Source organism: Oryzias melastigma, linkage group LG22, assembly GCF_002922805.2.
Source record: "Oryzias melastigma strain HK-1 linkage group LG22, ASM292280v2, whole genome shotgun sequence".
NCBI classification, from domain to species: domain Eukaryota; kingdom Metazoa; phylum Chordata; class Actinopteri; order Beloniformes; family Adrianichthyidae; genus Oryzias; species Oryzias melastigma.
In genome coordinates this window covers 5,077,562-5,102,368 of record NC_050533.1, presented here as the reverse complement: position 1 = coordinate 5,102,368, position 24,807 = coordinate 5,077,562, and the positions used below count along the sequence as shown (strand labels likewise).

At 38.4% G+C, this 24,807-nt stretch overlaps 3 protein-coding genes and 1 long non-coding RNA gene across 11 annotated transcripts in view; 1 reads left to right on the top strand and 3 right to left on the bottom strand.

Moving 5' to 3' along the window:
* stard9 (StAR-related lipid transfer (START) domain containing 9) overlaps window positions 1-4,301 on the bottom strand; it is a 45,436-nt gene extending 41,135 nt beyond the window's left edge. For 2 of the 3 annotated variants that reach the window (XM_024268365.2, XM_036210051.1), the window contains exon 1: window positions 3,581-3,626. In XM_024268365.2, the coding sequence (XP_024124133.1) occupies window positions 3,581-3,588 (8 nt within the window). In that variant the 5' untranslated portion in view covers window positions 3,589-3,626. Of the gene's footprint in view, window positions 1-3,580; window positions 3,627-3,973 lie in introns of those variants that run through there. The other variant, XM_024268351.2, reaches the window with a different exon arrangement.
* Window positions 4,302-4,342: 41 nt separating this feature from the next.
* On the bottom strand, window positions 4,343-16,290 carry cdan1 (codanin 1). Its single transcript, XM_024283480.2, has 28 exons — window positions 16,138-16,290; window positions 15,133-15,800; window positions 14,858-15,058; window positions 14,583-14,779; window positions 14,335-14,451; window positions 14,164-14,242; window positions 13,956-14,076; window positions 12,881-12,990; window positions 11,948-12,037; window positions 11,794-11,869; window positions 11,522-11,727; window positions 11,330-11,456; window positions 11,109-11,252; window positions 10,865-11,031; window positions 9,528-9,609; window positions 9,356-9,445; window positions 9,228-9,282; window positions 9,019-9,155; window positions 8,848-8,951; window positions 8,610-8,759; window positions 7,696-7,759; window positions 7,509-7,587; window positions 7,024-7,241; window positions 6,829-6,936; window positions 6,671-6,734; window positions 5,461-5,648; window positions 4,921-5,028; window positions 4,343-4,838 (listed from the first exon to the last, which is right to left on the bottom strand). The coding sequence occupies exons 1-28, from the start codon at window positions 16,213-16,215 to the stop codon at window positions 4,716-4,718; spliced, it is 3,951 nt and encodes a 1,316-aa protein (XP_024139248.1). The 5' UTR covers window positions 16,216-16,290; the 3' UTR covers window positions 4,343-4,715.
* On the top strand, window positions 15,723-19,560 carry LOC118598028. The gene is made up of 2 exons (XR_004947075.1): window positions 15,723-15,856; window positions 19,253-19,560. It is a non-coding gene; the product is annotated as an uncharacterized LOC118598028 (long non-coding RNA).
* Window positions 18,396-24,807, bottom strand: part of ttbk2a (tau tubulin kinase 2a) — a 21,892-nt gene continuing 15,480 nt past the window's right edge. For 5 of the 6 annotated variants that reach the window (XM_024283689.2, XM_024283772.2, XM_024283936.2 and 2 more), the window contains 2 exons: window positions 24,397-24,795; window positions 18,396-22,918 (listed from right to left, as the gene is read on the bottom strand). In XM_024283689.2, coding sequence (XP_024139457.1) covers window positions 22,459-22,918; window positions 24,397-24,795 — 859 coding nt within the window. In that variant the 3' untranslated portion in view covers window positions 18,396-22,458. Of the gene's footprint in view, window positions 22,919-24,396 lie in introns of all 6 variants that reach the window. The other variant, XM_024283609.2, reaches the window with a different exon arrangement.

Sequence of the window (24,807 nt, the reverse complement as noted above, 5' to 3'; positions counted from 1 at the left end):
TGTTTTGGAGTTTAGCTCATTTTTAGCTGCATCTAGTTATTTTGGCTAATGTATTTTTTAGGCTTTTTTGATGTTTAGCTAATATTCAGCTACATGCTAGCTATTTTGCCTAATTTAGGTTTTTTTTGTTTGTTTTAAGGCTATTTTGGAGTTTAGCTCATTTTCGGCTGCATGTTAGCTATTTTGGTTAATGTATTGGGGGGGGTTGTTTTGTTTTTTAAGATGTTTTGGGGTTTAGCTAATTTTCAAGTACATGCTAGCTGTTTTGAATAATTTAGTTTTTTTTTCAATTTTGTAGGCTATTTTGGCATTTAGCTAATATTTTAGCAGGTTATTAACTTCAGCATCTTCAGCGACCAATTTAGCTTACAGCATTCACACTAGCAATATCACAGGCAATACTATATATATAGTTTTTAGTTAGCTTAAAGCTAATTATGGTTCAGATATGTGGTTTGCATCAATTTTGTGCATGACCCGATTAGTTGACTAATCTGTAAAAATAATTGTTTATTTGTCGACTATTAAAATAATCGTATGTGGCAGCACAAGCAGAGAGCTAAACTGAACAGAAGTTTCAGTTCATTTTAGGACATGCAGCCTTTTTCAAAGTCTGCAGCCCTCCTGTAGAGCAGATGATGTAATTGAGAGGGTGTCCACATACATTTGTGAGAGTTTCCCTTGACTCCAGGCCATCACATGACAGTTACCACAATGAGGCGTTGTGTGCAGCCCATCCATGAAATTGAAACACAAGTGTACCACTGACCAGTTTCAGATTCAAACGAAAACAGCCACAAATCCCGCCTCCCCCCCAACTTGCTCCAGAGACTTTCTCTGGTGAGCGCAACTGTTGTGTGCGTAATCGTGCGTAAAGCAACTCCAGCAGCTGGACTGAGAGCATCTGACGCAACACACGGCTAGATGGAGGCAATAACGGCGTGAGGCCTGACAGAAATTCAATCTTAAGGAGCAATAATGGTTTGATGACGAATGCTGCTCCCATCGTTTCTCTTTTCTACGACTAGGGGGGAAGATATAAAAACACGCTTTAGCTTTCCCTACGCTTCACCACGTGGGATTAATTTTGTCAGCCCTGACTGCAGCCCAGCCCAAAACCACCAGCAAGCTTCAATGTAAGGCCAGCATGAAGGAGCGGCACTCCAGGATGGAAAAAAGATCTAATAAAAAAACAGAAATCTCACATTTCAGTTCCTGCAAAGGTCGCACCCTCAATCTCATTGATCCATTAAATCAGCCTACTGTCATTGAAACATACAGAGAAGCAATATCCTTCAGTTTAAAGAGCAGATAACACAATCATCAAGTAAATGAGGCAGCACAGATTTGCATGACAGTCAACGTTAAATATTAAACATCCCTTTGTTATGCAAAGATAGCAGGAAAACCGGTTGGGGGGAAATCATTGTCCCTCCCAGAGCATCCACAATAATGCTTTGTTATGCTACTGTAGAGGCCTGCAGCCTAACGAACCCAGCAGGAGTTCAAAGAAACGCACAGCATAACTACACACAGTTTCCAAAGAGCCCACAAACCTGTTTCTCATCCCGGTGAAGTATTTCCCCTAATAATGCAACGAGGTGAGGAGAGGTATGTGCTTGATCAGCCACACATGTTTTATACCTCAAATAAATAAGACAATAATGCAAAAATCAACATATAATTAGGATAAAACTATGATAAATCTACAAACAATATTTAATCACATCTATTTTTATCTTAAACATATGTAGTGATTATTCATTGAGGCACCTGGTTAGCAGAAATTACTTTCTTTTTCTTTTTTCTATTTCTTTTTTTTCCTTTTTCATAATCACAATAATTTACTGATGAATTTTGCTAAAAGTGAAACCGCTTGTTATGATTTCCTATTTCTTACACAATAAAAAGACATACCACAGTAAAAATTTTAAGTAAACCACTTTTGGTAATAAGTTTATTAAGGTTTTGATATAAAAAGCTTTCTCACAGCCTAATTTATTGGGTTGATGCTTCAATTCCTGGCAATCCTCCTGGAGTGTTCAGATGAACTATAGGCGAACAATATAATTTTTTTTTTTTTTTTTAACCAAATGGAGGAATTTACTTGACTTGGGTCAGGTTTCCCAAATCCACAAACCTTATAACGAAATAAAACTTAACGAATGCATGTAAACTAAAAACAAGGTAATTGAAGGTCCTGACTCATCCAGGTGACTTTGTCTTTAAAGTCAAATCAAATCAAATCAAATCATGCCATCTAACTTTAAACTCTTTCTTTGAAACGATACATGATGAGATGAGAAATGTGATGTTTTAAAGAGAGGGTTCTTTAAATTCAGATGATGGGATTCATCAAGACCCCTCAAAAAGAGTTCAAAACCATAAAAGTAAGAACACTTTATACCTCAAATGAACATCTTATCTGTTACCTGGTGTATTAAAAGCACTTTATATATGACAAAAATAATGAGGACATTGTGAATAGTCTTTCTAAATTAGTTTGAAATGCTTAAAAATTGCCTAATAACCAGGGATTGTGTTTGGAAAACATAACTTGGAAGGTAAAAATTGTCTTAACATGTAGAGCAACTCCAATAAAATGTTGTTTTTAACATGTTTTTGTAGAATTTTCCCAAGATGGAGGGCAATATAAACAAAATTAAGCTTAAAATTGTGTTTCTGTGTATTTCTTATTCAAAAAAATGTTGTTTAACTTGTTTTAGTGATGTTGAAAATATGCTGGGTGGGTCACAAGCTCGCAACTCCGCTTCATTCCAATGCATCCACCTACAGATGAATAGATCCATAAATGTTCTGGTTTTCCTCATCTGAACTGGCTCAGAACGGTTCGACTGGATAGCTCCAATATTAGTCTACGTTTTTGTTCAACTGGTAATGTTAGTTTGGAGGTGTGAGGGGCTGTAAGCTAGTGGGAGAGCGTGTAAACAAAGTGATGATGGGAAGTATTGGCAGGCACACCGCACCAGTGCCTCACACAGAAACTGTCCTTGAAAACGACACAGGTTTTTTGACTTTGGCTAAAACAGCATAATCATAACTAAAAGAACACTGGAAACGCGTTCACAATAGATCAAAAGATGATTGGAATGAAACTTAAAGTTTACATCCCGTAATGCCCAACTACGGTGGCCTGTTTGGTCCAGTTGTTCAGCTCAGAGCATGGAGCCTTTTTAGACTGAAGAAATCCAGAGCGAACCGTAGCTCAGTCCGATTGGAAATTATCTGAGATCACCTCGAAACATGGGTTCCTGGTCCTGGACCACGGTCCGCTTATGTATATTCAGATTTAAATTTTATTCCAGATTATCAGGGGAAATTAACTCTGGTACTCTTTAAGCAAACCAAATGTGTCCTGTCTGAACACACCCTGAAAAATCTGATTTACAGTCAGATTTCTCCCCAAAATTCTGATTGTATACCCATTTATGTTGCACAACATCAAGTCTACCAGTAAGCAATTAAGTAGTTTAATCCACTACATCTAAAAGATAAGGAGTTTGTTTGGTATCAAAAGTTCTGCTTTTCTATTGAAAACAATAAATAAATCAGAATGGACCTTATCATCCTCGGGGGAGAGGCGAAATGTCCAACACATAAACAATAGAACATTTGGGAGTTTGTGCTTCTTCTAATAAATTTCATTTCAAATTCGAGCCGTTAAGGGCGGCTTGTGACGTCATGACGTCATCAATCTCGGAGGCGCACGCGACAATTAACTGGCAAACTATTAAAGCACCTTTAAACAAGCTATCAAGCTAGCTTAAAAAGAAAAAGTGACGCACTTTTATTTAAAAAAAAGTTTAAATAGCTGCACAAAACGTTTTATCTATGTTTTACAGTAGAAAAAATAAAACTTTTTTTAATAAATAAAAATGAAATAAAGTTGTTTTTTTAAGAGAACGTTTTAAAATATTATTAAATTAGCAGTGTAATAAATTAGCTAACTTACTTTGAGTTGAGCGGTCGAACCCGAACTGCAACTTTGACATTTGCCATGACTCACTCGCCAGTTGAAGTAATCCGAGGGTAAAGAAGCCTTTCCCCGCCGAACATAGCGGGTGCTACCGCTCGACTCGAAGCACGCCTAAACCGGTCCGGACATCCAGGCAGAGAGAGCCATGCTCGGTCAGTGAAAGTTCCAACCGCCCGCCGGCTCTCCGCTCCTCCACAAAGAGGAGAAAGCTTCCTGCAGGACAGACAGCGGCGGGAGGGGAGGGCGGACAGGGCGGCACAGCCCTCCCCGTGAGCCTCCGTCCTATGACAGGACTGCTCATTCTCATATCACTTCTATTAATTAAAAATAAACCACAAGTTTCAATCGGATTGAATCTTTATTGCTTTAAGGCAACATTAAAAAAGTTCCATTAATAAAATCAGCAGTGAATACAGCGTCCAACATGAACAAAACATTTAAAGTACACGCAGTTTCTAAAAGGCAGTGCGTGAAAGTGCTTAACACAAAGTTTATAAAAAGGCAATCAGACATGATTCATTTCAAATTCTGACTTTTAAAAATCCTAAATCTGCACAAAGATTGTCCCACATCTTTTTTTAGAATCTCAGCTGAACTTTCTACAAAAGCTAGGTGCAAAACAGCTTTGAAAAGAAAAAGCAGCAACAAAAAGTTGCCTTCCTTTTGAAGAAAACATGTGGAACAAGACAGAAAGGAGCCAGCTGTGGGTTTGTTGTTGTCATGTTGCTCCCTCTAGTGGCTGTTGGGAGACCTGCAACCTGTCAATGCTCTTCAGCATCTCAGCTGCAGGAGGAGACAGCTGCATCCTTTGCGACTGGAGCTGGAAATTTTTAATTAACTCCTGAAAAAAAGATGATTAAAGTAAATAATAAAGATTTTTTAAAAGAACTAAAAATATGTAAGAGAAATTCTTGTCATCTTACCACTGGCCACGTCATATCTGTTAATTTACTCCAATGAGATATGACAGCTTCCTCGCTCAATAAGCCTTTGTCAACCAGTCTTCGGACCAGGAAAAGGTAGTTTGTTGCCTAAAAATGATAAAACATGAATTGGTAAAATAAATAACACAAATGACAAGAATTTGGCAATAACAGAAAAAACGGAATTAAAGGCTGATTCAGTAATTCATAGTCAAACGCTTTTCCTCCGTTCTCCAAAACAATAAAAAAATAGGTACAAAAATGCAAGACACTCTTATTTAGGAAACAGAAATGCTTAAGACAATGATTCCAACAAACTAAAAGGTATCTTAAAAGTTTTAAAATTAAATATTTGCTGCTTGTTTTTCTGCTCACCCTGCCCTAATTACACTTGATTAGCTAGAATAGATTATTTCATGTTTTAATGGAAGGATTAAAATAAAAGCAGGGTAAGGAGCAGTGTTGGAAACCATTGGTCTAAATGCTACCAGACAGCTGTGCACTCTGTGTTTGTAGCTGCATTTAATCAGTCTTGCATACCTGTGAGTCGGCGACCGTCAGAAGAGCAGTGACGGTGAGAGGAGCAAAGAGCTGATGAAAGGCGTCAGGACACAGGAAGTTCATCTCCCACAGCTCAGCAAGCTGCTCCAGAAGATCTGGAAGCAAAACCTCCGACTCCACAGTGTCGCTTCCCGAGGACACGATGAGCACTGGAAGTTCACCTGTTACTACAAAACAAATAAAGGCAAAACACTTGATATTTTTGTGGATAATAATAAACCTAACCCACCAATTTTAACAACTGAAAACAAATATATAGTTTTACGGAGTACACTTAACTAATTATTAGTAGGGATAGGCACCAATTTTTTCAAATAGTTTTTGTTGCATATGTGGTGCTTTATAAATCAAAGTCATGCACATTTTTTCCAAAAACGTTAAATTGGAATGAAGCAGCATTACAAAGTGAAGAAGAGGGCTTGAATGCGCTTTATTTAATTCTTTCTTACAGTCTGCATCTCCATTTTCACACAAGCTGAAGTAAATTCATATTTACCACTCATCGCCACGGTGACCATTTTTTTTTCAGAGCGTTGTACATGTCACTTTTATCCATCATGTCACTGAATTTGAGTCTTTGAGTGAAGTACTCTCAAATTTTAGTGCACATTTTGACTGAAGCTCCGCCCACTTTCACCGGTTCTTATATGAGCCCGACCACAGTCGATGAAAAAATAAAATAGTAAAGGAAAACAGAATAGAATACAGGTGATTGACTAATTTGATACGAAGCATTAAAAACGGAGTTTTCATGTGGTGCAGGTAGTAGTGTGTATGTCGGTACTGGTACCAACTTAATACCAATTACGGTACTCATTTCTAATTATTGACATGTTCTTTTTTTTTTTTTCAGGACTATTTCCTCTGGTACTGAATGAAACTTTACTCATTTGAACTCAGATTTTTTTAGGTGTTCCTCAAAGTTTGATTCTCGGCCCACTGCTTTTTTGTTTTTTTTCACATTCAAATTTTTGTTTGTTTATTACACTTAGTTTTATGGTGTATTTATATATTTATTACTTTGCAGATTGTTTTTGTGAACCTAAACTAAATCTAAATATATTTGTACTTTAGAGTTCATTTGAGAAAAATACTTCTACATAAAAATGTACTAATTAATTCTTTTTTTAAATGTACAGAATAATTGTCTTAATTAATTGAATAACTGTAGAAGGTTGGACCTTCTTACCCAACTTGCAGGCAAGTAGTACTGTAGAGTTCAGAAGCATCTGCTCTGACACAGCAGTTTGGAACTAAAAGATTCAGAAAAAGAAAATATGCAATCCATATTAAAAAATTAGATTAAAAAAAAAAAACGTTGCAGTTTCGCCGCCGTCTCCTGCGTACCTTCCTGCAGGCTAGAGTGTCTCTTGCTCGGTGCAGCAGAGCTTTAATCTGGGATCCGGCTGGCAGCTCAGCCTCCGTTCTGGGTCCGACAGCGATGCTCAACAGCTCCTAAATAAATGAAAACATGATTTCTGCTGGAATTTCTGATTTATACCGACAAGCCACTCCGAAAAAAAAAGAAATATTTACAGGTACCTTCATTTCAATGAGGACGTCCGACGGCAGAGCAGCACTGTGGTCACAGCCAGGAGGGCAAATCATCGCCCGCTCGCTTCCCGGTTTCTTCTTCGGACCGACCGGCCGATCCTGAGCGATGGGATCCACCTCGGCGCCGCTCACGTTGACAGAGTCCGGACTGCCGAGAGCTTTCATCACACGGTCGAACCTGATCTTCCACTCCCGCCGTATGAGCACTGCACAACAGAAGAAGCATTTCTCAAGTTCTGGTTTCTTTTCTTCATCCAAAATAGGAATAAATATAATCAAACCCCATTAAATTCCATCTTTTTATTACCTACGACAGGATGTAAAACATTTTTAAAAGTTTAATCTGCCCTTAAAAAAATAGTTGCAATTATTTTAAAAGAAGGAAAAATACATTTTGAATAGTTTATGAAAAAAACAAAAAATTACTAATGTATACAGACTTCTCATTTTTCAGAGATCTTTGATCAGTTTACCTGTGATGTTAGCAGAAAGCCAGCTGCAGGCTTTTTCTGCAGCCAGACGCTTCGTGATGCTTTCAGATGTTCTGAGAACCTACAAAAAAATGATTTAAATAAAAGTATATATTTATATCATAAAGATGACATTTTTCATTCAATTTGCTCTAACTATTAAACATAATAAGTTTGTCAGTGAAATTACAGTGGGGGAGGTCTCTTCAGGGAGCAGCGTTCGTACAGCTTCAAGGCTTTTCTCATCACAAAATCTGAAAATGAGAAGAAATAAAAACAAGCTTCAGAATAAAAGATTGCAAATCATCTTCTAATACCAAAAATCAAATTGATAATTATTAGTTTACAAGTAACTAATACATTTAAAGACATGGGGTGTTTATTGGCAAGAGACTGGCGATATCGTGTATCGTGATACATGTCTCGCGATACGATACATATGATATATCCCACGATTGAAGAACGATTTTTTAACCTTTAATTTGTTTTTAAGTTAGAAGTGTTGAAGGCTGTGCTAAAGGAACGTGCTAGCTTGACATGATGAGGGCAGGGAACTGTGGGAGCAGTCCAGCCCACAACCCAGAGGTGAATTTTTCATGAACCCCTGCCACTCTGCAGAAACTATGTCCTAAGAAATGACACTTTAAAAAAAAAATGGCTAAAAATGGCTAATTTATAATTAAAAGACCACTGGGGACACTTTTAAAATCACTCAAAAGATGATCAGAGTGGGACTTTACAGGAGACACAAACCTCAAAATAGAAGAATAAAGACACATACACCTCTTTTCCTCTTATATCAGGCTTGCTTTAATTATATATTAATTTTTAAAGTTAAAAACAGTTCAGAACTTTAATAAACAACATCAAATGCTAAAAATAAACATAAAACTAAAAATGTTATGTGGACTTTAATGAACTTTATGGTGTCAAATTCTGCCACTATTGTTAAATAAAATGTAAAACTCTTCACAGATCATACACGAAAGAAAAGCAAATATTTTTGTGGTTTTCAGGAGATTTTAAATGAAATGACTGATGTAAAACAATGTTCTTATTGTCTCATCTCTGTTTCAAAGTAGCGTTTTGTGAAGGAAGCTGTACCTGGTGGCTCTTTCCAAGGCCTCCAAGCCCGCGTCGCACAGCAGAGCACAGATGGACTCATTCAGTTTTGATGTGTTGAAGTTCAGAGACTTCAGTTTGTCTCGTAAGATCTTCTCTCCTCTGTCCATCAGCTCACTCACCAACGTCGCCCTGATGAAGATCCACACGAAGCAGAGAGACAGAAAAGGTTCAGGATGTAGAAGTCACAGAAACATGTTAAAGGAGCGTCATCACAGACTTCATGTGCTTGACGGAGTTGGATCCGACCCTCTCGGCCACGAACTCCACCGTCCGCCGCAACGATGGGGGCTGGTTATGGAAAAAGGCTTGCTCCAGCTCCCCCTGTCAGGGAGTTCAGTTTAAGCAAGCGGGTTGAACGCGTTTGACTTTTGCAGGCCTGAACGCTCACCTGCAGCTTCTGCTGCGACCTGTTGGCGATGGGCGTGTCTTTGAGCTCAGCAGAGGTGGGCGTGATTTTGCGAATGATTCCTCCGCTCTTCGCCGTGCTGCCGGACACAAAGGCGGCAAGGAGCTTGCGAAACTCACCTGGAAGAAGCAAAACGTTTAAAAAAAAGCAGCAAACACGATCAAAGCGCCAAACAAAATATAAATACTCACTGAGAAACGGACAACAAAAATACAGAAGCTGCTGATCCACCAGAGGAATGCAGTCCTAAAATAGAGAAAAACAAGTGAAACAAACAATCAACGCTTTCAGGACAAAACAAACAGGAGGTTCTCCATACAAGTCCAACAGAACCCGAGTCCCCGTCCTCCACCGTTACTGCTGCCGTGAACTCAGCAGTGAAGAAAAAGTCATCAGGAATGGCTGGAATCTAAACAAGTCAGAGCAAAAGTTGACTGAAGTTCTCGTGGAACGGACCGGGGTCATGATTTTCCACAGCAGCGGAGCCTCACGTGGAAGAGCCAGCCCAACACGGACACCAGCAGGAGCTTGTTCAGGTAACACACGTCTGCGCAGCGCCGCAGCTGCAGCCGTCTGCACATAAACAACTGGAATTAGACTGCAGGTGGAGGAGCAGTCATGGTTTTTCAAAGTGAAAAATGACAATAGAAACTATACTTTAGTGTTAAATATTTCTGTAAAGTTGACATTTGTTAATTTTTTCAACTAGATTCTGCTTTTCTTTCATTTTTTCTCTTTTGTACATGTTTTTTGCACATTTGTCATTTTATCCTGAGCATAAAGGATAAAAAAAGAACTTACATTAGTTTTTATAGATAAATGCTCCTGTCACACAGTGAAAAGACTGTAGGGTTTTATATTTTTAGATTGTGTTTCATCAGATTCTATTTAATTTCTTGCTCTTGTAATCTCTTTCTTGTCTTTTTCCATCCCACAGTTGTACATAGGAATGCTGTGCTGCCTGGATAAATAAAGGTTAGACACATATATTTTCATTGGGTTTTATTTAAAAAATAAATTCAAGCTTTTCTGCACTTTTTTCCAAACTAAAACTCAAAAAAGAGAGGGTTTATTTTGGCTATTTGTGTTTTTATAATATAAACTATAGGGCTGTGGATCATTACTTAAGTGGCGATCTGGTCCGATTCACAAATCAAACTCAACGATTCATGAATCGAACCAAGAGTCTTACTTTTTAATATAATGTTTGTTGCTATGTGTCTGAGTTTTACTGGATGTGTAAAAATAAAAATGGTATGTTTTAAATCACCATCATTTATACTTTTATTTAGAACATCATGTCATTGAGCGGAACTTCAGTCACATTTTTTAAACAGAAGAAAAAGCCCTCACTAGTTTTACTTTGAAAACAGGAAGTTTTACTGACACAAAGATTTGTTTACCTCCGGCGGCAGTAGTGCTGTGCTTACGGCTTTGTTTTAGGTCATAAACATAAACTCAAAAATTATTCTAAATTTCAAAGCAATAAATATATCGTCCCCAAATTATATTTTTACTAATCTTTACTAGCATATTTATAAAGATTGCAAATCAGTGATCATGGATGTAAAAAAAAAAGTCAGTTGATAAGATTCTCTTCTCCACCCTTCATCTAACTTTTTATTATTATTTTGGCTGAATTTATACCTCACAAACTAAATAGCTTGAGGATTTATTTATGAAAAAAATGCTTCCTGGTCATCGGAATTTGCCAAAAATTTTCACAATAAAGTATTTTTTTTTCCTACAAAACATCACCAAAAACCGTCTGTACATGAGATTTAATTCACCTCATAATCTAAAAAAAGATAAATAAATGTTGTCAGACCTGTAGAGGAGAAGCAGGGTCCCCAACGCCGTCCTGTAGCAGAGCAGAAGAGGACCCACGAAGTCCAGCATGGAGAGAAACTCCACCAGCCAGGGCACAGTGAGGATGGTGCGCCGCCGCCGAACACTGTTATCCAACACGGCACACACGTCCAGAACCGGCACGCTCTGTGGTACCGTTAGGTTTAATTAAACCAAGAAGGAGCAGCGTGGAGTAATCAAATTTAGACTTTTTCATGCCTCACCTTGCTGCGCAGGGCTACAGACGCCTCCTGTATCTCCCTGGACGGCCTCTCAGACGTTTGATAGGGAAGAAAGGAAATAAAACCCAGGAACTTCGCAAGAAGCCGAGCCAGAAGCAGAACCGAGGAGAACCGCTGTTTCTCGTCCTTTCAGAGGGGGTACAATCATGATTAGAGGTTCTCCTGTTTAATGTCATGCAGAGTTTGTGCCAAAAGTTTCCAACCTGCTGCTCCATGTCTCCATCTTCATCCTCCTCCTTAATGGAAGCAGAGGGGCTCAGGATGGAAACCTCGTCCAGCTGCAGGAGCTGCTGACACAAGCTGTCCTGAAGATGCTGGTTCAGCTGGCAGCTGCCGCACAAACGTCGTCTTTAAAATCTCAGATTTCATCTTTTGACAGATAGTTTTAAACCCACCAGCTCGCTGTCTGGATAAAATCCCTGAAGAATTCCTGATGTCCAGGAAAGGACGGAGGAGGACACGGGCCGACGATCCCGTGGGGTTGGATGAGGCGCTCCTCCAGACGCTTCAGGCGACCCAGCCCGTCGGCTCCCAGCATTTCCAGCAAGTCGGCGTCCGGAGGTTCTCCAGGGGCGCCGCTCATCCGTGGTCCTTTACACATCTGAAGAATCATCCATGAAATCATCAGAAAACGAAACACTTTACAGAGTAAAGGTGGCGGGTTTACCTGGACGAGCTGCTTGAGGAACAAGCGAGCAAAATGAGAATGATTTCCCGCAGAGGTGAGTTGATTCATCATTCCTCTAGGATGGAAAAGGAAACAGGCAGGAATTAAATCCTCGCTCAGATATTTGGAGGAAAGTCAGCAGAAGTCCACTTGCCTGATTCGTCCTCCGAGCGAAGCGTCAAAGTTCCACCCTGGTTCGTTATGAAGGTCTTCCCATTCTCGCAGCGCCTCATAAAACACATCTCTGAGAGGACAATCACAAAGAAGGCCGTAAAATACACTGACAGAGGACAATTGACAATTTCCAAAAGCTGTTGAAATATTGAACTCTAGATTTATACCAAGAACCACCTGATTCTAGTATATTTTTTTTATCTGTTTTTCATTCTATTTGTGTGTCCACTTTTAGGGAACTGCAGTTAAATGTCATTATTCTGTGTACGATAACAATAAAGGCTTTTTATTCCATTTATTTTTTTCTATTTTATTGAAAAATCAAAAACAAAACTTAAATAAATCTAAATTTTGGTTTATATTTACAGTGTGGGGTTTGAAACTGCATTGTTTTTATACTTTTATATTTATATAAACCACCAAAATGACACATAAATAAAGCTCAAACCCATATCTAAAACGCATCACAGAACTTCAAAATACCTTATTTAATGTTTTAAATTCATTTAATATAAAGGTTTAACAAAAAATAGTTGGTGTTGCTGAGAATTTGTTAAATTTGACGTTTTTCTAAATAATATTTAAAACATGTTTCTAGATTTAAAGAAAAAATTGCTGAATGTTTAATCAAGTCCTTCCCCTAAAAAAATTCAGCTTCCGGCTACAGCTGTGACATTTTTGCTTCCAGCAAATGATGAGTTTAATGTTAGTGTTTGGGCATCATCTTGACAGCAACCAGGTTCCACATTTTGGACTCAAATCAAACCCACATCTGCTAGTTTCAACACAAACACTTTGCTAATCGGAAGGCATGGGACTACACTTAAAAAAAAACTGTTGTATTTTGAAAAGTTGTAAAATAATAAAACAGAATTAAAAATAAAAATAAAAAGACAGCAGTGCCATGAGTCACCTTTGTTTCTTAAAGGTGTGGAAGGCCTTGTCGTTCCCAAAGTTGGAGCGGTTGTCCGTGTCTGGCTGGAACGGGACTGAATGAATGAAAGTGGACACTGATGGAGAGAGCTGCAAAAAAGAACAAAAAATCCAGAATGTTAAGGAATAAAATACTAACTTGACAATAAAAATTGTTTCTTAAAGGTAAAAATAAAAATGTTATCCTTCATAGAACACAGAACATAATTGTGCATAAAAATGTAGACTACAAACTATTTGATACTTGCAATGATTTAAAACCTTGTTTTTAGACATTTAAAATAAAATTTCTCTTTGTCCTGCATCTTTTCGAGCTTCTCTCAAAATTGGATTTTTTTGTCACATAAACACTAAGATCTAGAAATGAGGAAATTATTAATAAAATTAGTCAAATCATTTTGCTTTTCATCCTTGACAATAGAGGAAAAACTTGATTCAAGACTTAAAATAATTAGTTATTTAATTTAGGACATGCTAAATGCTATTTCACTGACATTTTCAAATACTGTAATATTTATCTTCTGAAGATAAGGAGAATCGTAATTTTTGGTTCATTTTTAATGATAATTTTCAAAGTTGAATAAATGTTGATATTATTTATTTTTTAAATAAAACTTTTACATGTATGTTCCAAGAATAAGAGCTAGAGGATTTATTAAGATGGGCCAAATTGTTCTAAGATTGTATTTTAATTTGGTTCTAAAATGAGTAATTTCCACTTGTAACACTAGTTTTCTGTCACTGTAACTATGATTAGGTACTAAAACAAATACAAACCACTTCCTTAGGACTAAAACAAAAATATAACTTATTTTTGGGCTGTATAACATTCAATTAAGACATTTTGTCAATCAGCTAACTTTTTCCCTTTTTGGATTATTGTGTGGAACTCGTTTCAAGACTGACTTGTAAAGTAAAAGCTAATTGCTGGATTGGCAGAACACTTTACTACTTTCTAGTAATTTTCCTCTTAAGATCAGTGTTCCCTCCCTAGTTTTAAGCTACCTTTTTGCGGTATACTTAAATACATCTGATTGCATTTCATCAAATGACACCTTTGCTGAGCTTTTGCCTTGAGCCTGAATGAGGAGATCCCTGAGCGCTGGAGAGAAAGACGCCACGCGCTCGTTCTCCGCCAGCAGGCGCAGGGCTCCTTTGTCCAAATGAGCGACCAATCTGACAAACGTAAAGGATAGAGATAGACATTATAAATGCAAATTACAAGCACAATATTAAAGAAAAAACAGAATAAAAAGTACTCACTGGAATTGATTCTCCAGCACAGTCACAGCAAAGTAGACACAGTTGTGTACTTGCTTTAGGTAACATCTCTCTAAAACATCTGCAAATATCATTATTTGGAGTCAAAGGTCATAATTATTTCTATTATGAGTCTGAAAGATTTATATATGAGTGTGGGAAGCGAGGAAGCACCTGAATTTGTGGTGCTGAAGCTTTCCTGTTCTTCAGCGTCATTAGAAGGTGGAGACATAGATGTTAACAACTGCATGACAAAGAAGAGCTCCAAAAAAATGTTGGGCACCAAGTTCTCTGTAAAAACAAAAAAAAAATGTAGGTACAATCTTCAGGAGATATTTCTTTGTCTCAACTGAACATCTATTTTATTTCTAATTAGTGTTTTTTTTTTTTTGACTAATTGTTACCACCTTGTAGTCATTTACCGGAAATGCAGGCGCAGTATAATTCTGCCAGAAGGTCCAGCTCAGGAGTGAAGGTAACCTTTGATCGTTCGGGGCAAAGTGTCTGCAGCTCGGGAGTAACTTTAGCTCCACCCAAAACTCCCGTCTTAGGCGGCGTGCAGGGTTCCAGAGAGGACAAACAGGGAGAAGAAGCAGCAGGCTGCTGGGCACGCTTGCTCCTAAACATGAAAAGTAAGGACGATGAAACAAAGATTGTGCAACATTTTAGCAACATCACACAAAAGATGTTTGTTTACTTTTCTCTTTTAAGCAATTCTCTCTCTTCTTGCAAACTTAAGGGGCTCCCCACTCTCATCGACCCGTCAAGCACTTCTGCTCCCATTGGAGGACTGCTCAGTTTGGTGAATGGAGTGGATGTAAAGCAGGTCTTTGGTTTAGAACGAGGCCGTTCCGCACTGACAGGCGTTGGGTTTATTCTTCTAGATGGCTTGGATATTCTGAAAAACCAGAAACTGTTAGAAAAAACATGAAAGGAAGAAAAAATAAATATGTTTGATTTGTTTGGACTCACAAAGGCGAGATGGGTGATGATCCGACTGGTGGGAAGTCTTCTAAATTGTTAAAATTGAGGGTAGATGGAGGTGAAAGCTGCTCCCTCGATCTGCTGTGACCTCCTCCTCTTCCTGGCTTCTTACTACCGGTATCCCAGAATCCCATCTCATCACTGTGCTGGCTTCCACGGCCTCCTCTCCCTTGTGCTCCAAGAGCCATGTTCTTCTTTCGGCTCTTCTGCGACTGGAAGGGACTGGGCTGCATGTCCGGGGGAGACGTCATGAAGTCACCCAGACTGACCCTCTGACCATGCCGGCGATCAGAGCCTGACGGCCTGGAAGCAGGGTTCCATGTGGTGGAGAAGGACGGGCTGCTGAAGGCACTGACTCCACTCAGCTGTCCCGCAGCATCGCTCTCAGCTCCAGGAGACACAGAGGAGGACGGAGAAAAAAGCTGGACACGACTGGAGCTCCGGGAAGTGGTTGCACTCCCGGCAGACCTGCAAGCCCTCCTCTCAGAGAGGCCCCCGGTCTGTGCTGCGGGTCTTGGGCGATTGGGGGTCTTGGCTGGGGTGCCATGCGCGAGCGCCGGACTGCTCTGTTCCCTCAGGAAGTTCAGGAGGAAAGAGACAAACTGGTGTTTTTGGACAGTTACTCCACATTCAGTAAACGGCAAGCTGTCGCGCTCCTGTTGACCAGAAGAACAACATTTACTAGAGAGGTGGGCTGCGGAAGAAACTTTACGTAAGTGCTACAAAACAAAGAAATTACCACTAAATAAAAACACAACGTCAAACATAAACTCCCAGAGAATAACACATTTAAAGACCAACACTAAACTGCGTGGGATTCCGAAGAATATATGGCATTTGAACCCGTACAGCTCGCAGCTCCTGCTAGCTTACAAGCTAAAAGTTTTGTTTACAAACAGTTCGGGACTCTGACACTTCATAAAACACCCGGAACCAGACCCCTTCTGCGGACTAAAGTCATTCTCGTATCGGTAACACCCGTTTCGGATCTACCTGGACAGTTTTCAACCACTCCACGACCTTGTTGGGGTCTATTCTCCGGGAAAGAACCAAGTCCAAAATAGCCGCCATTCTGCCAGGAGCTGCGCGGCTACAGGACAAGACAGGAAAGGGCGGGGTCGGCGCAAGCGCACTGCGGATGTAGTTACTAGACGCATGTGATGACGTTTAATGTAAGAGACCGTTTAGAATCTGCTTAATTTCTTGATTTTTATGGTAAATAATTTGCAAAAGACAAAAAACTCGATGTTTTTATCTAGAAAAAAATTCACTCCAATGAGAACAATGAAAATTTTTGGACAGTAGGGAGACCAAATCTACTTTTTTTCATGGCATCAAATAATCACCGGGGGTCTCTTATTACTAAATAATATTTCTTTCAAGCTTTATTTATTTATTTTAGCTATTTATTTATCTTTTAGCCACAAAGAAAGATAGTTCAATAACCATCATTATACCGATATTACAAAAAATTAGATAAAAAAATGAAGATCTAATAATAATTATAATAAGATATGACATAAATTGATCGAAACTTTATATCTAAAATTCTAATTTTTTACAAAACGATATCTATCAATCTGAAGGACTTTTAAGATTTAATATAAATGATAGTATGTGTACATTTTGTGAATAGGAAATCAAAACCATGCAACATTTATTTTTCTTTTGTCCCTAAATAAAAATATTTTAAGAAAAAACATTAAATTTGCTGAGAAATATTTTCCTACAACTGCCAACATTTTCATAAAACGCCACCATATTTGGCATCATTAGAAAATAATTTCTATCAATATATGATAGACTAAAAACTTCCCTTTTTTAGTTTTGTGAAAACATTTCTTTGTTGCTTGCTTCCCTTTGCTCAGATGTATTTCTATTTTGTTAGTTTTGTTTTTGTTGTTAATGCTGCAATTGTATTAACTCAAAAACTCAGGGAAACTAAACCAAAGATATCCCTACAATAAACTTACAATTGGAGGTGATTTTAATAAGGTGGGAGATGCAAACTGTGTTAGATTTCCTGCAGCATTTCAAAACCATCACTATAATCCAGTCTGTCATCTGGCGCCATGATAAAGCAAATGTTTAAGCATTTACTTTGTTTAAGCCAGATGGATCTGCTAAATCTAGGTTGGATTTTATGGTTGACACATGAAAATCAACAGAATTGTAAAATCAAAAGGTATCATTTCAGCCACACCATTAGTCTATCACTGTCTTATTATCCAAATATTGAATAAATACAAATAGTTTTCTTCCTAATTTTCTAATTTGAATTTCCATCTTTGCATATATCTTTATATTTTGTTATTTGGTGTCCAATACTATGTAAAAACTAAAATAAAAATAAGTATTTTTATAAAAGATTGTGACACTGTATTTATTGATTAGAGGTGGGCAATTATATACAACTCAGATCTTTAAAAAGAGGTTATCTGACCTCTCAATAATTTAATTTTTGCTTAAAAAATATTACTTATAATTGCCTAAGATTGTGCCAAAGTCTGATGGTGCTCAAATTTCAGCCTGATCAAAGACCGAGCAGAAATGTTTCCTTTAAAGTGACAAAGTTTAAATTTGTTTCCACAAATTCATATTAAAACCCTTTCAAATTAAGCCCATGTCATCTTTTGTTTTCAGTTTCATAGAGGAATGTGTTTCCATTATGTGGACTGGAAAAATATCCTTTGTTAATTAATTAACTAATTAATTTTAAATGAATAAGTCTTTCTTAAACTGATTCATGGTTTGCACAAATCTTGAATTCCATAATTTAAAATACAAAAGATGCTGATTTATTTTTGTTTTGTTAAGGCAAAGTTTGCATTGCGAGTACACAAATTTGCAAGATAATACTTCTTAATATCTTCTTTTTTAGTGAATTAACGAATAAAACTTTAAATCAAAACAAGAGAAAAAAACATTTACATCTGAGTGTAAATAAAATAAAATAACGAGAATAATAGTGAAGGAAAATATTAAGATAAAAAAATAATAAAAACCCAATTAATCAGTTTGTTTTTTTCTTATTTTCTTGAGCAGCAAATCAAGTGCAACGTCTGGTTTTCTTTGACAGATTTTCAGTAATTTTCTGTTTTTTACTTTACTAGTTTTAGGTTTCATCAATGAACATTGTGGGGTTTTTTACATGTTAACTATTAAATGTGTCTGTCTGTGCGTCTAATTCCATATATATCTTAATTAAACTGTTTCCAGGAATGAGAATAAAGGACGGAGCAGTCGCATGATTCTGTCTGCATGCGGAATGAGTAAATTTATTCATAACCAGTTTATAAAAATAAAATACAAAATAATTTAAAAACAAAACGAAAGGAAAAACGCTGTACAAGGCATTGATATGATACAAATGATAAAATAAAGGCAAATAATTACAGATATATACAATGCAAAACTGCCACTTGTTACATTCCTTTCTCAAGACTGTACAGTTGTTTTTCAAAACAGTTAAAAATATCAACTTTAAAAAATGAGTGTTAAAATTAAAATGAAAAAAAAGATGTGAAAAGGACCTAATAATAAATTACGAGCAACACATTTAATGACGTAAAAGAAAAAAAATATACATGTGGACATCAAAGCTTTTATAAGTTTCCATCGAACATTTCAAAATAAAAGCTTGGCTTGTTCTGTCGGCTCTGCCGACAAGCTACTATAAATATGACAGCTTTCTATCTGATCTTTGAAAAGGGACAAAGTAAATTTACTCTAATAGGTAGCACAAATACTAAGACTACACACCACCTATGTGCAATAATAATAATAATAATAATGATAATAAACATAAAGAAATCTGATTATCTTGAAAAACCAGCAGCCATGTTTAGTGTCAGTTCCTTCATTTCTCTGAAGCCTTTTAGCGTATAAGCTACGGTTTTACAATACTTTTTAAATAGTATTTTTTAGATATTTTACAGGTATAAATGATAATAGGAACAGTGTTCTGAACTCTGAAAGGATTCGTTGAAATCTGTGCGCCTCAGCTCAGCCCTGTTTGCAAGCACAGGGTTTTAATACGACAAAACACAACACTGAAATGAAATTAAAATAAGAAATTCTCCGCCGCGTTCTCGTTTTCCCTCCACAGTGACGCACTCGCGCAGGAGTCAGAAGGCTTAGCTCGGCCTAACAGTGGAATGATCTCCAGCACAGACAAGGCTCAGTCATCCCTCAGCACGCAGAGAGGGGCAGAGAAAAGACGTTAAGGCAGCCGACTGACTGAACACTGTCTGCCTTCAGGATGAGTCATCGTAGCTGCTCTGTGAGGCTTTTCCAGTTCAAGAAAACAGTTTACCTCGTCCCTGCAAATTCTATTATTCCCTTTATGTGTGATTATGAGGCTCCCATTAGCTTTTACTAGAATAAACCCAACAGGATCTAAAAAAAACAAAAACACGCTCCTGTTCAGGTCAGGAGTTGCCATTTCTGAAAACCCTGTTGCCTCGTTTACATCTAAGAATTAAAAAACTACTCAGATTTGATGGAACTGGGACAGAGTGGAAGATCTCACTTCATTTTTAACCAGCTTTAATCCATGCAAACTATAATAAACAAAAAGGCACAGCCAATAACTGTGAGGGGTGGAAGTCAGATGTTTTCTGCGCGCCCTGTCCCTTTAGCGGAGTAAATCAACCCTGGTTTTGGTCCAGTATGTCTGCTCAAGAATTGATCACATTTCAGAGAAAAATAAAACTGCCTTTGCAGGACCCAAATGAGAACTAAATAGCATTTAATGGTTAAATAAATATATCTCTAGCACAATGGCCACATATTTTCAATCAAGCTAGTAGCTTCAAGTATTCCTATTTCTACAGTGATTTGTTTGCCCCCTAGTGGTTACTTGGTGAACTGCACTCGGATTCAGTTACTTTCTTTGCGTGGAAGTCAAAGGGTTGGCGTTCAGGTAGACTCTAGAGAAGACTGAGTGATGGAGAAAAGTGCCAGACTCCACCCTCGGCTACAAAGCAAAGTCGAAAAATTCAACTTTTTTTTTTAAGAAACACTCCAATGAAAATTGTTTTTTTTTGTTTGTGTTTTTAACACGTAGCAATTTTCTTGTAATAGAGGACCTATATATAAGAACTTACAATGAAAACTGCTTTTTCATTTCTTAATTTAAATCGGGTTGGATCAGAAAACCAGATGCTTGAAAATGCTCAATGAGTTCTATAGCTAGAGATGCTACACTAGCCTGTTACTATTGTCCTAGATACGTAAAGAGTGACGCCATATTGGAAAGATCTGTAAACAATGACACACGGCTTAGCAGACACAGTAAAATGATCATGAAATGCTTAATTTTGGTCCGATTTTAAAAGGAAAAAAACTGTGATCATCACCAAAAACTAGACCATTGTGGTGGTATTAATGTTTTTGTACAAAGTCCAACAGATTTTAAACGTATAAATTAATATGTTATCATATAGGATAACGGTTGTGATTTTATTCAAATCGAAACACAGACTAATATTTATACAAACTGTTAGACTCCTCTATAGGGATTTGGTGCTGGGATCTTCCCTCTTCGCTACTGAGGGAATCCTTGCTAGTTTTCTTTTCTCCGTTCACTAATCTGCTTACCAGCAGTTTGTCTGGTCTGATCTGAGGTCGAACACAAATACAAATACCATGGGTTGTCCGCCATAAACAAAAAAGACCGGTTGTTCTGCCAGAAAACGTGGAAATAGCACAAAGCCTAAAGCTATCGTTGACTTTGAATAGATCAGCCTAAACGTTCACTTTTGAGAATAAACTCACTCAGATCTTCCCAAAATGTTCTCTAGAAGTTCCCCTTTATCAGCTGACAGTAATAATTAGTAAAACTTTTTGTTTTTCCAATTGTAGCACAGAGGTAAACAGACATCTAGCCCTGTCCAACATGGCGTCCAACTTTGTGTACGCAACAAGCTAGCGTAGCGACTCTAGCTTACATAGCTCATTGCTCAAACTAGTGATGCAACAACTGAAATGGAAACTAAACAACTGGATTTATCCAGTATTAAGTATTTTAATGCTAGCTTGAGGGTGTAAGCTAAACAGTGTTCTCAGCGACAGGGAAGGGGGCGGGTTGCTTTGTGTCAACAGTCCCGCCCACAACCCAGATTTGTATTCCTAATAAGCTACTGCCGCTGTCCATAAAATATGTCTTAAAAAAACAATTGATTTTGGCTAAAAACTTCATAATTAAAAGATCATTGGAAATTATTTTAGGATAGAAAAAATTATGGTCGGAGTGGAACTTTAAAGAACGGTCTCATTTACTAATATTTTAACATTTCTGCTAATTGTATAGTGTGTCAGACAGATGATTAAAAAAAACTAATTAAATAACAAGACTGTAGAGGAGTGAGTGCAGATGAAAGCTGCTGAAGTTTGTTAGTTTGTTTGTATCCGTTTTTACTCTCTTGTTCTGTAAAGGACGCAGAAGCAGGAAGTTGAGGTTAATTTACAGCATTTTTTTGTAGGAGTTTCGTAGGACAGCCTCAATGAGCTAAAAGAATCCTCTGGAACGCTGTTTTTCATGATCTGTAATTTCTGCAACATGAAAAAGTGTTTTTTTAAAGATCTGAAACTTTCATAGATGAAAAGGTTTGTGTCACGACTTTGTGAAAGCGGCTCTCTTTCACCACGAAAGCTACTTTTATCTTCAACTTACAAAACATCTGTCCTGCTACTTTGGAAAAACATTTTTACAACGGCTGGCACACATCTGGTTTTGGCTCCTCCTCTCCTCAAACCTCAAACTACCCAAGGCACACGCAGAGACGAACACCTCGTTGTTGGTTAGGATTACGGCTTCCGCTGAGCCGGCGTGACGTAGCGACTCCCTCTCGGCATCACCGTAGGCACAGAAAGGCGTGTGTCCTCACGCGCTTCGCACGGCTGATTGTTTAAAGGGGGTCAAACCCTCGGAATAAAAGTCGCGCGGGAGACACATCTATGGTCACAGATTGGGGTGAAGGAGCAGGAAGCGTCGCAATACAATCATCTAAATAATAATAATAACACTAATAAAAACCTCAGTTAGAGCGTGACAGTTCAGGCTAAGCAGCTATACCCTGCATGCTACCTCCAGATCAGAGGTTCCATCAGTGCAATCATAAATACTGGGGATATATAAGTTACTATATTATTGTGCTGCAGGAGAGGTCAAAGGTGAATGCTTCCATACCTATCAAGTAAAAGGGGCTCCTCTGCTTCAATATTCATTCATTCTGTGAACAAAGAAGGATTTTTCCTCCATAGGTACAGCCTAAAAGATGACGCGGTGAATCTAAGACTTAATCTGGTCGACTATCTGCTCAGCTTGCTGGAGCACTTGCCCTCGCGGCTGCAGCCGGCTTTCCCCCTGGACAGGTGGAAGGCGGCGGCGCGCGCCTGCCGGCTGCAGCATGTCTCCTGGTGGTGAAGGTAGAAGCGGCGGGGAGGCGGCGATCCCGAAAAGCTTGGTGGGGAGTGGCTGCGGCCCAGGCAGGCGCCTCCCACGCCGCCGCGGTGCTCGTGGCGGGAGGGCGAGGAGCTGACGGAGCGCTGAAGGGAGGAGGAGCTGCGCGGGGAGCCACTGGAGCTGCGGTGGTGGTGGTGGTGGTGCGGGGAGCCGGTCAGGCTGCCGATTCCCATCCGGGAGCCGCCGTGCTGCGACGAGGAGCGCTGGTGAACCGGGGAGCCGCGGGAGCTGTGCATCAGCTGAGCCAGGCACGACAGGATGTCGGCGTCACCTGTGCTGCCGACCCGGATGCGGTAGCGCCTCAGCCTTTAGGAGCAAAAAGGAAGGCGGGGTAAAGAAGAAAAGTATGGTTTATTTTTGGTAAGATTTATTCATGTTCCCTCCCAAATAAAAAAAGCTTTTAATTGAAATAATTTGTAATTAATCTAAGTTTGATCAAATATTTTCTTGTCTTTTGCATGTTTAGGTCATTTTTTATGTTCTGATTTAAAGGTTCTTCAGTCACGTGACCTTTTAAGCCACATGTGTCAAAGTCAAGATCTCCAGATCATTTTATTTTATTGTTATTGTTGGCCTGATATTATCTTGCATTTATTTTTAACTTGTATAATTTTTTAAAAATATATTTTTATGGAGAGTAAAATGTTGAAAGTTATTTAAGGTTTAAGTTGATTTATTCTGGAATAATATTCCTGTTTTTATTCATAGTTATGTTAAAAAGTTAACTTTTTAACGTTTTAAAAATGTATTTTTAGTCAGTTCAATAAATGTTTATCCTGTTCGGCCCGTGACATAAGGTGTGTTTTGGATTTTGGCCCCTTGTGTGATTAAGTTTGAAACATCTGTTTTAAGTAATATGACAGAAGAGGGAAGAAAAGTGACAAATAATGAGAGTTTAACATTAGGCTTTTCACATTTAGATTTTAATATTTAGTGTTTTTTTTTCTTAAGATTTTTGTGTTTTCAAGTAATTTTTTAGGTTTTTGTCAAATATATTTTTATGTACATTTTGCTTCCTTTCCTTTGTTTCTTTGGGTCTTTTCATGAAAACTTGTTAAATAAACTCATTTGAAACCAGATGTAAATTGTTCTGGTCTGAAAAGGCATAATGGTTCCAGAATAAAATATTGGTGTAGGTCTTAACTTATTTTAGTAAAATCAATAATGCGGTGATGAATGTTTTAGGATTCAATATACAGTGGTCAAGTGTTTTTTTTGTTGTTTTTTTGTTTCAGGTATTATTATTATTTATGCTGGTTTGTACTAATTTAATACTAGTTAATTGAATATACTTATTTTTATGACTTTAAAAAACTACTTTATTGTAAATTTTGTCATTAAATTATTGTTTGAGTATGTAAATGATGCACTGACCAAAAAGCACTTTTTAAAATAATAAAAAAAGAAAGTACTACTACCTATGATCTGAAATAAAAAATTATAAGGCTAATTTCTGTAAAACTGCTTAAAATGCTAAAACTTCTCAGATGCTTTTTTATATTATCATTTCTTTGTTCATGTTTCTATTTGATGATTTATTGAAATTAAAAAGTTTCATCAGATGCTCAACGTGATGCAAAGATGGACTTGTCTGCAGAACTTAATGAAGAACAGAGACTTCTTCAGCTCACATTCTGCACACTGCTCCTCTGTATAATATAAGACGAGTTATTTTAATCTGACACTGGTACATCCATCGATAAAAACATGAATTGTTTCATTTTTTGTTTTCATTTTATTCAATAAATGTGTAGCCAGAGGCTACCGTCCCGTCCGTGAGTTACCTGCCCTCCGCTCCTGGACGGCTTGGTGGCCTCCCCGGGGGTGGACTCGGCAGAAAGTGGGCGGCCAGCTGCTCGGCAGAAGAGGCGGCGTGAACGGGGCGGGGGATCCTGCTCTTGCGGGAGAGGGGGCTGGAGGAGGAGGACAGCGACTGAGCGTCGTCCCCCTGGCGGTCGGAGCGGGAGCCCATAAGGGAGTCCTCGTCCTGAGAGCGGTCGGAGGCGGAGGACAGCGGGTCTCGGGCGAGGGTGCCCATGATGGCGCCCCGCTTGTCGGAGAGCGAGGGCGAGGCGGTCGGGGAGGGCGCCGGGCCCTGGTGGCTGGCCTTTTTCTGCAGGAGCTTTTCCTTGGCGGAACCGGGGGGCGCGGCGGAGGGCTCGAGCACGGGGATGCGGCTCTGCCTGCGGGTGGGG